Here is a 16,431-nt window from a genome sequence, read left to right on the forward strand (position 1 = left end):
GACAAAACAAGGTAAAACAACACGGTCTACGCATCATTAAAAGCCAACAATGGCCCTGAGCAATTTCACTGAGCGGATGTGTGAAGTGTATAAGAGTTTGTATGTACATGAGTTGTCCCCTTAGGAAGGGACATCAGTCAGGGTCTTAACAAGTTCTCCAACAAAACACAATAAAAGTAGGGCAAATTTGGAGCTTTTCTTTAGCCCAATAATTAATAGGGCATTAAATAGGACTAAATAATAATTCAAAGTTTGTAAGTAGGGAATTTGAGCAACGATTTAAATGGTAATTATCAATAACCTTCCGGGCGACCAAAAGACCGGTGACCAAACGACCGAGTACCGTTCTGCGTACCTTCAAGTTTGAATCTGTCAATGTTAAACTACCCCAGCTGACATATAATTACCGCAAATGTTAAAAAGCCACCTTCCTGTATTCTCCTTTTCATCACTTCTAAGTAAGAGTTAAAATGTTTAGACCTGCTTCAAGTTCCACTCGTTTACTAATTTTCAATGCGAGTCTACTTAAGACCGTCATTTTTTTTTCAAACAGCACCCAACATACCCAAATTTTTAGAACATAATGAACAAAGGTCTATCACCAAAATATGACAAGACAGTAATAGTCACAATTTGTCTTATGCTTCTACACAAATTAGTTCATGACCAAAAACTTTGTATCTTGATCATTGTGAGCCACCAACCATCTTTTCAGGATGAATTAGAGTTAACAATGGTGGGAATAGTTTTTGTCCAACTTGAAAGAAAATTATTGATATAAAATAATACTTTCATTCCAAGCAAAGCAACAAAAATCTTAACTTTTGTATTCTGGTCATGCTTGAGGCTATAAATGACAATTGTCTGAAAGTGTTCTGGTTACTGTACTTCAGCCACACTCAGTAGAAATGACTACATTAAAAAAATAAATAAAGCTACATATGTTTGTGTGGAGGACCTTTAACACAAAAACAAACAAAGGCAAAGGTGAGAATAAATACATACATGTAAAGGTCTCCATCACGAACACTACAGCAAGTATGAAATGATAAAGTGATCAAAGAATGGTAAGACAGGAAATATTTTTTCTAACAGTGATTGGAAAAATATTTCTTCACATTAAAAAGTGAGAAATATATATGAATAATATACGGAGCAAGATATTAACCCAATTGGGAAGCGAACCTTGAGTCTTGCTATGTACAATCCCCCCAAAAATCACCCACATTCCCTTTGTTGATTTGTTTTAATCACATCATTATAAAACTTGACTGAATTGCTCCAGATTAACAATAACCAATTCTGAAAAGCTATACAAAAATAAATGTTAAATAATCTGAAAGATTAAAAGACCAAATGCCTCTTTGAAAATTTTCTTAAAATCTCCAAATTGGAGCAATATCATTACACAAGTTTTGTACCTTTTATCTTATTCCATAAAAAGTTTTTTTGTTTTGTTTTATACAGCGTGACCGGACGATTCGCCGAAAGACGTTTGGCCGACGGACGTTTGGCCGACGAACAGTTTGCGGAACGGACGTTTCACCGAAGCGCTCGCCACACCCCCGGATCGTGTGTGTACATGTTTTTCAACCTTGGCCCGCGGGCCTTATACGGCCCGTTACAGATAACATTCATTTAGGAATAACAAGGGCATGTACTGCCCCCCGCTGGACTTATTTCTAAATACAAGTACGTACTACAATGTGCTGCCAATTTTTTATATTTTTTATTTTATCCTTGCGTTTAAAGTAGTACACACACGATCCAGGGGCGGGGCGAGCGCTTCGGCGAAACGTCCGTTCCGTGAACTGTCCGTCGGCGAAACGTCTTTTGGCGAATCGTCCGAGCACCGTTTTACGGTCAGTGTTTTGGCAGTAAGTAGAACAGGAGAGGGAATTGGGAGGGTCCTTGGGACGTTTCTGGTGATTTTTCCGGGTGACTCCTGGAACACAGCTCCAGACTCACAAATGTTAAGAGTTCATAGTTCTGTGAAGAAATCAGTCTCTCCAATGTTGTCTGACTTATATGTCCAAGGCAAAGTTGTATGGTGTGGCTCAGAGCTCTGAGGTAAAAATGATGTGATCGGGTTGGGAGAAGGATTCTGTAGATCTGAATGCACAAATGTAGATCATAACAAGAGAAAGGGATGAAAATAGAGATACAGAAAAAGAATAGAATCAGTGACGGTTTGACGTTTGTGTTGGATTTCAATTTTTTTGGTTATAAGCCTTAAGGCTGGTGACCATATCGTGAAGGTTATGTTTACCATTACAACGACTTTTAACCAGTATGTGCCACTGTACTTTCAAGATTAGATTAGTATAAACGGTGCGTGAAAGTTTGACTGATGAAAAACTTTTCAAGCTGTTGGAGCTAAGCACCGTTGGCTATTACGTTTTCCGTTTAAGACAGTATCTTGTCCCGATTTATTCCCTGTGAACCCAAACGCCTAGTAACAACACAATTATAAGTCACAGCAGAGAAACATTGTGTAAGAAGAATTCTATCTGACCTTTAAAGACATATTATGTGTGTATTCTATATGTAGAACTGTTCTGTTTGGCATTGTAGTATAAACAGGGTTCATCAACATGGTGTGGATGGGCCGGTCTGTTTCTTACAAATTTTTGTATGTATATATGTATGTATATATATATATATATATATATATATATATATATATATATATATATATATATATATATATATATATATATATATATATATATATATATATATATATATATATATATATATATATATATATATATATATATATATACACACACACACATTTAATCATACTAACAATATAAAAATTGTAAGAATTATTTTTGAACAAGTTAAGAAACATATATATATATATATATAGATATATATATATATATATATATATATATGTATATATATACATATACACACATTTAATCATACTAACAATATAAAAATTGTAAGAATTATTTTTGAACAAGTTAAGAAACATATATATATATATATATATATATATATATATATATATATAGATATATATATAGATATATATATATATGTGTATATATATATACATATACACACATTTAATCATACTAACAATATAAAATTTATAAAAATAATTTTTGAACAAGTTAAGAAACATATATATATATATATATATATATATATATATATATATATATACATACATATACACACATTTAAAAAAATAATTTTTAACTCTATATATGTGTTTCTTAACTTGTTCAAAAATAATTGTTATAATTTTTATATTGTTAGTATGATTAAATGTATATATATACACTAACAATATAAAAATTGTAAAAATTATTTTGGAACAAGTTAAGAAACATATATATTTATATATATATATATATATATATATATATATATATATATATGTTTCTTAACTTGTTCCAAAATAATTTTTACAATTTTTATATTGTTAGTATATATATATATATATATATATATATATATATATATATATATATATATATATATATACATTTAACCTATATATACATTCAAAGCAATAAGAATCTGACAGACACAGAATGAGACATACATTTAAATCATTCCAAATTGAGTAAAAGCCACACCACCCAAAGAATACACAATTGAGAGAAAAATTGATAAATAAATTTCAAGAAATAAACAAATATATATATATATATATATATATATATATATATATATATATATATATATATATATATATATATATATATATATATATATATATAACCAAGAAACCAAGAACTAACATATGTTAAAGTAATAATATTAAGAAGAACTAGCTAAATAGGCATCTCTTAACATATAAGTTTTCAGATACCTAAAGCCTAAAAAGTAACATAAACTCTATATATGTGTTTCTTAACTTGTTCAAAAATAATTGTTACAATTTTTATATTGTTAGTATGATTAAATGTATATATATACACTAACAATATAAAAATTGTAAAAATTATTTTGGAACAAGTTAAGAAACATATATATATATATATATATATATATATATATATATATATATATATATATATATATATATATATATATATATATACATTTAATCATACTAACAATATAAAAATTGTAACAATTATTTTTGAACAAGTTAAGAAACACATATATAGAGTTTATGTTACTTTTTAGGCTTTAGGTATCTGAAAACTTATATGTTAAGAGATGCCTATTTAGCTAGTTCTTCTTAATATTATTACTTTAACATATGTTAGTTCTTGGTTATATATATATATATATATATATATATATATATATATATATATATATATATATATATATATATTTGTTTATTTTTTGAAATTTATTTATCAATTTTTCTCTCAATTGTGTATTCTTTGGGTGGTGTGGCTTTTACTCAATTTGGAATGATTTAAATGTATGTCTCATTCTGTGTCTGTCAGATTCTTATTGCTTTGAGCCCCCCAAAGTAGGGAACTCCCATTACACATCCCTACTAAAGAACAAAGTGGGAGGTAGAAATGTGTTTACATGGCAGCACAGTTAGTCAGCTAAACAGTTCCAGATTCCCAGCCTGGACCTTTAAACATCACATTAACAGAGCTACAATTAAAGCCACATGGGCACCATTGTTTAACAAAGTTTATTCTGGAGGTCTTTATTTCTTATTGGCATACACTTCGCATTCTACTGTCACACAAACAGCTATTTCACAACCTTAATGCATACAGATGATGTAATGTTATTTCCATCTTTATTACCAGTACATGTGAACATTATCCAATTCACACTCCTTGTCAGAGTCTGCTGTCACATTTATTGTTACTGTGTTGGCTCATTAGAGGCTCATTTTGTGTTTAATTAGGTAAATTGTGTTCTTCGAGGCCCTGGTAAGGCTAACCCATTGCTGTATTTGAATATCTGCAAACATGAGAATTGTGTGGTTACAGTTGGATTCATTTAGAAACCACAGGCAGTCAAGTTCAATTTGTGTACTTTTTTGGCAGACACTCAGAAACTTGTTAGATGTTGTTGACTAACTTATAGCATAGAGTCATAGGAGTAAATACTGAGGCTCTGCTCTTAATTGAAGATGTAAGCTAAGATTGAAGCTTACAAACTTGCAGCATGGCATTTAAATGTCATACAAATGTGAGGACCACTAATAACATGAAAGTTAATGTTATTTGATATTTCATAATTGGCTCCACAAATACCATTTTACATCAAATATTTTGTCTATTCATATAAAATAACGTGTTTTTTTAGGCGATATAATGTCTGATGAATTATTGCCAATATGCAATATCGTTGTAAAAAAGCCAAATTAATCACTAATGCAGTGACAATATATCTTAATAAACCTCTCATTCAAATTAGGTGTTTATTTTTAAATTTTAAAAAACCACAAACTGCATTTAATTTAATAATTCATTTTCTGAACCGCTTTATCCTCATTAAGGTCACGGGGGGTGCTTGAGCTTATGCCAGCTGACTCCGGGCCAGAGGCGGGGGACACCCTGAATTGGGGTCCAGCAGATCGCAGGGCACAAGGAGATGAATAACCCGTACCCACCCATACCCACCCATACCTATGGGCAATTTAGTGTCCAATCAGCCTACCATGAATGTTTTTGGAAAAAAAAATTGAATAATTATTAGCGGCGCCCCGGTGACGCAAGTGCTTAGCGCGTCGGCCTCACATCTCTAGGGTCCTGGGTTCAAATCCAGGTCATGTCCATCTGTGTGGAGTTTGCATGTTCTCCCCGGACCTGCGTGGGTTTCCTCCGGGTACTCCGGTTTCCTCCCACAAAAACATGCATGATAGGCTGATTGGACACTCTAAATTGCCCCTGCTGGGATCGGCTCCAGCATCCCCCGTGACCCTAATGAGGATAAAGCGGTTCAGAAAATGAGATGAGATAATAGATAGCAGAAAAAAATCAAGAAGTGAATTCGCGATAAGTGAAGTCGCGATAATCAAGGGATGACTGTATTGATTGTTTATGTGTGCACTTCAGGTTGAAGCTTTAATTCGAATTATACCATAATGAAAATAAAAGCATTCAATTTAATTCAATTAACCATCAGTATTCAGCATTCGCTTTAAAGTTATCTGGCGCCATCCAGCGTTGTGAAAGGGTATGATGTCTACCCCCCAAAAGTAAGATGCATTTCAATGCAAAAAACATCGGCTTATATTCGGGCCAAAACGGTAATATGCACCTAAAAAAACAATCGAATCAAAATTGAATGGTGCCAGACTAATATAAGCAAATACTAATATAAGCAAATGTTGTCATTATAGAAAGAATTCAAATCCCATCATCAGCATATTGATGATATACAGACGCTCCCCTACTTACGAACGAGTTAGGTTCCGAGCGATTGTTCATAAGTTGAATTTGTTCGTAAGTTTCTCAGTGCTATATTTTGTATTATAATTTATGTTTAAGGCCTATAGAAGTATATTGAAGGTTTATATAAGTGCATTTGTATGTTTAAGGCTTGTATAAGTAACAGTAAACTGGTTTGTACTGAAAAAAAACATTTAATAAAATGGAGAGAATACATACAGTACTATATACATACATTACAGAGAGAGATTTACTAGAAACTGGCCGAAAGAAGCTATCTAATGATGATTGCAGTTTTCTTTTTTTCATCATAAATGATGCGGTAGCACTGTATGGCATCGTTCAATTGATTTGCAAACTTTGTGCAACGTTCAATATTTGGGTCCTGCTGCTCGATCTTTATGTTTATAAATGGTACTGACGGTCGAACGATTCAAGTTGTATTCACGTGCAACGCTCACCACTTTCTGACGCGCATCAGGCTTCGTTATTATTGCCACTAATTTCAAATGAAATGGCTTGCCTCTTCCTTGCACCTCCCTCAATAGAAGCCTTTCGCTTTTCACCAACCATATTCAATAATGGATGCATGAGATATTTAATGATACAAATGAAAAAGGTTCTTTGCGCACTGGAGATACGTTCACGCACTTCCGCATTGCAACAAACTGGGCAGAGGAAGGTGGATGCTAGGTGAGCTGAGCTCTACAGCGCTAGGCGTCGGTATTAGCGGCGGAAAGAAGCACTACTCGGAAAAAGGCGCGCAATACAAAATCAAACTTACGAACATTTTTCGACATAAACGCAATTTGCAGACATGTTCGTATGTACCGTTGTTCACAACTCGAATGTTCGTAAGTAGGGGAGCGTCTGTACACCCATGGTTTTAAAGTGCTCAAGAGTACATAGTAACAGTAAATAAATGATTTGGCCTCAATGTTTCAGTCATTTTATAAGAAAGTTTATCCTGTGCATATTTTGTGAAAAAAAGTTGAAGGTGGTCTAGCAATGTTCCCCAAACATATATGATGAGAAAGATGTTCACCCACAGTTAAAGATTTGGGGAATTTTCAACAGTTGAGTAGAATAAGAAGGTGTCTTAAAACATTTAACCACATGTGTAAAGGTGTAGAGTGGGCACAAACCTTCCAAAAGAGGATTGTTTTACTCAGGAGAAATCTCAGTTTCTTGGTGGACAACAACTTTGGTGACCGACATATCCGGATGTTGTTCTTTGGCTTCTTTAATAGCCTGAGCCAGGGCCTGAACAAATGAAGCAAAGTAACCAAAGCGTGATTGTTCACTAGAGCAAGATAAATGACTTTAATTAAAACAGCTTGGGTATGAGATTTACTCTATATACAGGGCCATTTGCTCTATGAGTGGAATTTAATTTGAAAATTGTAACTGCTTCATCATGGGGAATATGCGCTATTGTCTGCATAATGGGGATATTATGGAAACAAATACAATGAATTAGACCTAGGCGATAAAACGATAATGGTGATTACAGTGGTACCTCAACATACGATCGTAATCCGTTCCGAGACTGAGATCGTATGTCGAGCTTTTCGTACTTCGAGCAAACGTTTCCCATTGAAATGAATTGAAAACAAATTAATTCGTTCCAACTCTCTAAAAGAACACCAAAAACAGGATATTGGATTGGAAAAAATGTTTTATTTCTTCTAATTCGCCATATATTGACAAAGTAATAAATAACGAGTGGTTTAATAGTAATAAAATGTGTTTAATAGATGTAAAATTAGACACATTTCGCGGAGGGGAGAGACAACGACACACACGGAGGCGGAGAGGGGTGCTGTTCGGGGGGAATTTATACACGGCACTCGTAAACGAACAAACAAATTTAAATTAACTTGGATAAATATATACAGACATACTCAAACATACGTTTAATGTAACTTTACACAAAGTGTGTTGTCTTAAGCTTTTGTTACCTTCGTTTTCCGGGTTAGCGGTTTGCCACGCCTCCACCCTCACGTTCGCTATCGATGTACTGTTTGCTGTTGTATTGCCTTCAAAATATTCCGAAAATGATGCACACAAATGTCCTCACAATAGGATAACGCACGATCGCGGGAGCTTAGAAAGAATAACGGAAAATGCAATAGCTGAGCTTACCCACGTATTGATTGTGGGTAATGAAGTTTTATTCTGAGAAAGGGTGCCATTGCCTATGGGTGTTGTGTGCACGAGTATACTTCATTACCCAGAAAGCCCTCTTTTTGCCCGCGCATGCGCGTTGTGCGTTTTCTGGTCGAAACTTGTCTGAATAAATCGTTCAGTCCTCATAGATATAGTAGTTATACACCAAAGAGATGCGGCAAAAAAGTCCGCAACAATAATAAACAGCCTCTCATGTCATGGCCACCTGGCTTGGTCGCATCTCGAAATTTTAATCGTATCGCGAGCGAATTATTCGATCGAAATGTTCGTCGTACCACGAGCATGTTGTATGACGAGCATGTTGTATCACGAGGTACCACTGTATTGTCAAATTAGCCTGACCCTAACTGTTCCTTTAAAAAGCCTCTTAAACACCAGTGTATAAACAGCAGCTTTGTTGAAAATGTCCCTGACTCATTTTAACTTACGCTCCTTATTTGAGGACAGCCTGAAATTCTTTTCTTTATTGATAGCATGGGTGTTTCCCCATTTTATGCAAATGTTATGAAAACATTGCAAAAATCCTAAACTTGTTAGCTTGGGTTAAAATGGATTAAGTTCATGCAACATTTTTTTTTAAATGGTCATGTGAGGTAAATTTACATCGTTTGTTTTTGTGAGGCTGAAAATAGTCTGCTTGTCAATGGTAATGATGTCTTGATTGATTATTTTATTCATTTCATATTGCGCACAACTTTTGGTTTAAAGGCAAATGTATAAAAATAACAAAGGCTGTCAACATTTCTGCAGGTTTTATTATTCATTACTTTTCATAGTGTAAGGAGTGAGTTATCCTATCTTTATTGCACAACGGAACAACAAAAATACTTTCTAAAATCACCATAATTTATATTCTCTCTTTTTATTAAGTAAGGTCACATTGTTAATTTCATAATTGAATAATGAAGAAAATAATGTATTTATTTATTCCCTGACGTTAGAAGTTTCAAATTTGAAAGACAAAAGATATAGTGATAGTTATCATAGTAATTATTGATACACTGATATTTTTTTAAATCGTGATAACAAATATTGTCACATTGCCCAGGCATACAATGAATCAAAGTGTAGTGAAATCAAGCTAGCATGATGAGCCAGCTTGAAGAAAACATTACAAATATGTCTCATTCTATTAATTATTAGTCAATGCAATTATATTTTACTATTATTGTGAACCAAGAAAAGCACAATTTACCTTATCGTGATCAATCTCTGTATCTCCAGTTATGACAATCCTCTTTTCAATGCGAGTTTCTGAGATTCCTCCTTTCACTGTCTGCAACAGACATGAAATTGGCCAAGTGTAAAATGGAAATTGAAACAAATAAAATGAATCCCGCATGTAGGCAATACACTGCAAAAAATACTCTATACCAATTTAAATGTTTTTGACATTATTGAAATTCTTTAATCCTTTTAATAAACAGTTATTTTGAATATTCCTAATTCATATTATCAAGTCCCGGGTGGCCCGGTGGAGTGAGTTGTTAGCATGTCGGCCTCACAGCTCTTGGGTCCTGGGTTGAAATAAAGGTCCGTCAACCCGTGTGGAGTTTGCATGTTCTCGTGGGTTTTTCTCCGGGTACTCCGGTTTTCTCCCATATTCCAAAAATATACATGCTAGGCTGATTGGACACTCTAAATTGCCCCCTAGTGTGTGAGCGTGCATGGTTGTCCGTCTCCTTGTGCCCTGTGATCAGCTGGCAACAGATTTAGGGTGTCCCCCACCTCTGGCCCGGAGACAGCTGGGATAGGCTCCAGCACCCCCTGCGACCCTAATGAGGATAAAGTGGTTCAGAAAATGAGATGAGATGAAATATTATCAAGTACATATTGTAAATATTTATTCACTATATCAAGGGTGTCAGACTCGGGTGGGTTCGCGTTAACGTCAACTCGATTTCATGTGGGCCGGACCATTTCAGATTTAATATTTAGATTTTTTAAAAATAAATTGATTTAAAGAACTGGATTAAAAGCCCTATATTCAGTTTTTTATACATCTAAAACAATGTTTATGTTAGCTTTTTTTATATATATTTTTAGATTTTACAAAATGATTTTTGAACTAAAAACAGAAAAAGATTGATTAAAAAATACAATTATTGATTTAAAAGGGGGAAAAAATCAAGAAATTTAATATACACCTATACTCTTCATTTTACTTTGATCCTAAAACAGAAAGTCGGCACATGATTTACTTTCCCGGGCCACACAAAATGATGCGGCGGGCCAGATTTGGCCCCCGGGCCGCCACTTTGACACAGGTGCAGTATACTGTTAGTTGGTGTTATCAGTGGTATAGAATTGTTTTTTTTACTCTCAAGATTATTATTAGATTAAATATTTGTGAAAAGTAACCATGCCATGCAGAATTGTGAGGTTTTCTATAAAATGTAGTTGGGCAATCTGAGGATGGTTCTAGCACAGAATTAAAAAATCTTCATCCTCTTGCAATTATTAGAACTACAAAACAATTCGAAACACAAATGAAAGAACTAACAGATTCTTGTCTCAGCTGACCTCAGCGCTGGGAATGGAAGCTTTGCTGTTTTAAGAGAACTGTGGAAAATCCCCATTTGTAGGTTACTGACATTGAAAGACATCTGGAGGTTAGTTAAGTATGAAAGATAGATGTCAAGTGAAACATACATTTTCTAATCCGGATTTAGAACCGCAATATGCATTGTACCTTTATTAAATAAATCAAACTAAAGAAGCTGTCTATTTACCTCTTGTGTCTGTGTTAAATTGCTCCATTCAGATGAATGCAGTAATTAATTACTTAACAACTATTAGGATGCTAACACAGCATTCAAACAACTGAATTGATTTGTACTGATCGATGAGACATACCTTTGTAATCTGGGTAGTGGTAGTGGTGCTGATGGTCTCAGATGTGATGGTCTGAGCACTCAGCAGCACTCCTGAATCTCGTTCTGCCAAGGTGTCCACGGGCTGTGGGAGAGAGACCTTTTCAGTGTTAGACATTAAATAAAATTAGATAAAAATCTATGTTTTTCTCTAGTTTCTGATTCACTGTGAAAACCTAAAAGGCATTTAATATTCTCAAGAAGTCGAACTTGGCAAAAATCCAATATAGGTTTTGGCTGCACAATCAGTTTAAGAATATTAAATAATGATTTTTGTTCTCAGATTCAAAAAGGCTCTTACCTGGGCTGATTCGTAGGTAATTGTCTTGGTCTCAGTATGAACTAAGGGGATGTCTTTGTAGGCCAGAGTTCCCCTCAGAGAGTTGGTAACATCTGAGATGGTGATTGTCTGGGTCTTCAGTACGGGAGACTGCAAAAAGCAGTAACAGTCAGAGACAAGCTCCCTGAGAATTCTAATAAGACACCCTAACACATACTCAGATTAATTCAAAGCTTTTTGAATAAGTCATTAAAATGGTAACAAAGTATGGCAATTAATGCAATACTTAAAAATGACTAAACAAAAACATTTCTGAAGAATTGTACAACCAAGATTTAATGATCGTGAGACCCATTGACTGTCGTAACGTGAAGATATTTGAAAATCCTGTTCACTCTCATTCATTTGCACTACACTTACAGGAAAAAAATGTAACACATGATAACCTGTCTACTTGTAAGGGGGACCCAGTCAAAGTTAGACAAGCAACCTTTTTTTTTAAGTCAAATATTTGAAACACCCCCCAAAAAAATCTGTGTATAACGTACCGGCATTCCTGACCGGACGTTTCGTGACCGGACGTTTCGTGACCGGACGTTTGGTCGACCGGACGTTTGGTCGACCGGACGTTTGGTCGACCGGACGTTTGGTCGACCGGACGTTTGGTCGACCGGACGTTTGGTCGACCGGACGTTTGGTCGACCGGACGTTTGGTCGACCGGACGTTTGGTCGACCGGACGTTTGGTCGACCGGACGTTTGGTCGACCGGACGTTTGGTCGACCGGACGCTTGGTCGACCGGACGCTTGGTCGACCGGACGCTTGGTCGACCGGACGCTTGGTCGACCGGACGCTTGGTCGACCGGACGCTTGGTCGACCGGACGCTTGGTCGACCGGACGCTTGGTCGACCGGACGCTTGGTCGACCGGACGCTTGGTCGACCGGACGCTTGGTCGACCGGACGCTTGGTCGACCGGACGCTTGGTCGACCGGACGTTTGGTCGACCGGACGTTTGGTCGACCGGACGTTTGGTCGACCGGACGTTTGGTCGACCGGACGTTTGGTCGACCGGACGTTTGGTACACCGGACGTTTGGTACACCGGACGTTTGGTACAACGGACGTTTGGTCGCCGGGTTCGCTTGCTGTCAAATTATGACAGAGAGTTTACTGTTTATATTTTGATATTAGATATTTAGATATTAAACTCACTCTCTCATGATTATAATTTTGAGAGCTGGTTTCAACAGTAACAACCCGGCGAACTAACGTCCGTTCTACCAAACATCCGGTCGACCAAACGTCCGGTCGACCAAACGTCCGGGGACTAAACGTCTGGGGACTAAACGTCTTTCGACGAAACGTCCGAGTACCATAGGCATTAGCCAACAGAGGTTTATAGAAACACTAAGGTAAAAAATATCATGAGAAATCCTAGTTGGTTTTACCCTCCAAGAGTCTTGGATTGCCACCAGCAATTGTTTGGTTATTGTCTTTATTAGAGAAGATTCATGAAATATTATTCATATTTATTTTCCAAAGCCCTGTTATTTTTGTCACTTGTCTTCAATTCTCGTGCAAAGGGAATCTTAGTTGTTATGTTACATACATACATGTTATTGTTACATACATACATTAACGCACTGGAATGTAGGTACTCTGCCTGAGTAGCAATTGTACGTATATAGGTGGGCAAAAAGGGCTATTTACTGTCAGCAGTGCAATAAAATCCTTAAGTGATTGGTAACATAAAGGAGGCATTTTAAATGACTGATTAATAACACCTGTCAGCTCAGGCAATACCACAAGCATTTGCTTGTGGGAAAGCCAAGCTTGGCTGATGCATTTGAATGACTGATTTACATATTAAACACATTGGGCATACACATTTGAAAACAAAAAGTCTTATTATTTCTTGGGTAGTTACTATGGATACAACACATTTGCTGGCAAGTAGAAAGGTTGTTTGATGCTATACAAAACGATGCATGCATTGGATAAATAATGAGCTGTGACCTCGGTGGCTCAGTGTGAAATTGGAAAACAATTGTTTTGATACAAAGTAGTCATATTGTGAGCTAGGAACGGGAAGAATTAATTTAGTGTTTGTTGACCATGTTACATCTGATAACGCCAACATTCATATCATATGCAGTTACTATAATGCTAACTTGGGAAGCCAAGAGGATCAATAAATGGACGCAACCAAGAGCCTCATTTTTATTTTCAGATCTACTCATCCAAACAATTAGATCAAGACCAAAAACATCAAACCTTTGCCCACCATTAGTGTGACCTAAAATCTTGACAACCCTTTGGTTCTGAATGTAGATGTATTCAATCACTTTCCAATTCATATTAAATTGAATCCTTCATTTTTTTTAACCACTTATCCTCACAAGAGTCACAGGGGGTGCTGGAGCCTAACCCAGCCAACTACTATGGGCCCAGGCTCGGGACACCCAGAACTGGTGGCCAGCCAATAGCAGAGCACATGGAGATGGACAATCATTCACGCTGACACTCATACCTAGGAGTAATTTAGAGTGTTCAACCATCCTATGGCTATGGGATGTGGAGGAAACCAGAGTACCGGAGTAGAACATGCAAACTCCACTCAGGAAGGTCAGAACCTACCTGGGATTTGACCCTCAATCTCAGAACTGTGAGGATGACTCGCTAACCACTGATCACCAGGCTGCCACTATACCATTTACAGTTATTAAAAACTGGAATATGTCTGATGTAGTCAGAGAACATTTAATGCTCAATAATACAAAGAAAATCCACATGCAAAATAATCATCCTCTGGCCAACACACAGCCTAACAAAGGAATCATAAAAATAATATTCTAATTTACCACCAAAGTATGATGAATTATTGCTACGACAAATATGAAGAAAGGCTTTTAAAAAAAGAAGTTGAATATCTGTCAATGATATTGCTGGTTTCTACAGAACGAAGTTTTGCTGAGCGACAAAGATCCTTCCACCAGGTTTGATGACCCAAAAAGTAGTCTCCTAATACAGCCTAATTAGACATTTTTTTTGCGAATTACAGTTTAAACATTGTTCTGTCAGTAGTAGCTGTTAATCCTCTTTTACGGCCATCAAATGTAACATAATTCACGTGCAAAATGCAAAGATTCGTAATTTACACGAGTACATTTACTTGTCCTGAGAGCAAAAATAAAACCTTGGAATCCTTTGATCCAGATTTAAAAAATCTGATTACCATATTTATTCAAGTATAACACGCAAAACTCAAACAAAGTTTGGGTGCGCGGTATACATGAATCCCAGTGAAACACTTCCTTCCGCCGGTGAAAAAGTCCCCCTCCGCAGCCGTTATGTATAATGGGAGACGTAAAACCTATCTTTGTCTGCCAGATAGCGATAATCTACCTTCTTTTCCAAAAGACAGCCCTGTCCAAATAGCCTTTGGCAAGTTTATAGGGTAATAGGGGTAAAGATTTAAGAAAGTTGCTCCATGGAAACGAGTCCACCCAGGGAGCGCTATCTTCGATCAAGAAGAATGGAATCAATTATTTGGTGACTCTAATAATGATGACTCAGCTTCATCAAATAATTGATTCCAATTTTAAATATTATGATGATGAATTAGACTTTAAAGATTTGAAATTGTAAATTCCATTTGAGAATTGTGTTCATATTGGTACTACTTTGTTTCACTAAGTTTCCATACCATATGTTGTGAATAAATGTTTTGTCATGGTCACATAGGTTCAGCATTTGCCAGTTACCAGTACAGGTGCAATCCTTGGTGTAAACTGAGAAAAAATGAAAAGAAAAATATACCAATTTTTGGTCACAAATTGTGTGCGCGTTATACTCGAATAAATACGTAAGTAATCTGGCAATACCGACACCTGGTGGTGAAAATGAGAAGAACGGATTGTGTTTGTCATATTTCTAGCAATTATGAAGGGATTCCTTGAACAATACAGTGGTACCTCGTGATACAACATGCTCGTGGTACGACGAAAATTTCGATCGAATAATTCGCTCGCGATACGATTAAAATTTCGAGATGCGACCAAGCCAGGTGGCCATGACATGAGAGGCTGTTTATCATTGTAGCGCACTGTCTTTTTTGCCGCATCTCTTTCGTGTATAACTTCTATATCTACGAGGACTGAACGATTTATTCAGACGAGTTTCGACCAGGAAACGCACAACGCGCATGCGCGGGCAAAAAGAGGGCTTTTTGGGTAATGAAGTATACTCGTGCACACAACACCCATAGGCAATGGCACCCTTTCTCAGAATAAAACTTCATTACCCACAATCAATACGTGGGTAAGCTCAGCTATTGCATTTCCTGTTATTCTTTCTAAGCTCCCGCGATCGTTCTTTCAAGACTATTTCTCGTTGGCAAGTGATGGTGCGTTATCCTATTGTGAGGACATTTGTGTGCACCATTTTCGGAATATTTTGAAGGCAATACAACAGCAAACAGTCCATCGATAGCGAACGTGAGGGTGGAGGCGTGGCAAACCACTAACCCGGAAAACGAATGTAACAAAAGATTAAGACAAAACTAGAATTCAGTTTTGTGTAAAGTTACATTAAACGTATGTTTGAGTGTGTCTGTATATATTTATCCAAGTTAATTTAAATTTGTTTGTTCGTTTACGAGTGCCGTGGATAAAGTCCCCCCGAACAGCCCCCCCTCCGCCTCCGTGTGTGTCGTTGTCTCTCCCCTCCGTGAAATGTGTCTAATTT

General features: G+C 36.3%; 1 protein-coding gene across 10 annotated transcripts in view; it reads right to left on the reverse strand.

Moving 5' to 3' along the window:
• Positions 1-1,825: 1,825 nt before the first annotated feature.
• The window catches only part of epb41a (erythrocyte membrane protein band 4.1a), a 69,676-nt gene continuing 55,070 nt past the window's right edge, over positions 1,826-16,431 (reverse strand). For 8 of the 10 annotated variants that reach the window (XM_077590088.1, XM_077590097.1, XM_077590095.1 and 5 more), the window contains 5 exons: positions 11,706-11,834; positions 11,388-11,504; positions 9,727-9,807; positions 7,487-7,604; positions 1,826-2,112 (listed from right to left, as the gene is read on the reverse strand). In XM_077590088.1, the coding sequence (XP_077446214.1) occupies positions 7,506-7,604; positions 9,727-9,807; positions 11,388-11,504; positions 11,706-11,834 (426 nt within the window). In that variant the 3' untranslated portion in view covers positions 1,826-2,112; positions 7,487-7,505. The remainder of the gene's footprint in view (positions 2,113-7,486; positions 7,605-9,726; positions 9,808-11,387; positions 11,505-11,705; positions 11,835-16,431) is intronic. The other 2 variants (XM_077590091.1, XM_077590089.1) reach the window with 1 other exon arrangement.

This window comes from Stigmatopora argus, chromosome 21 (assembly GCF_051989625.1).
Source record: "Stigmatopora argus isolate UIUO_Sarg chromosome 21, RoL_Sarg_1.0, whole genome shotgun sequence".
NCBI classification, from domain to species: domain Eukaryota; kingdom Metazoa; phylum Chordata; class Actinopteri; order Syngnathiformes; family Syngnathidae; genus Stigmatopora; species Stigmatopora argus.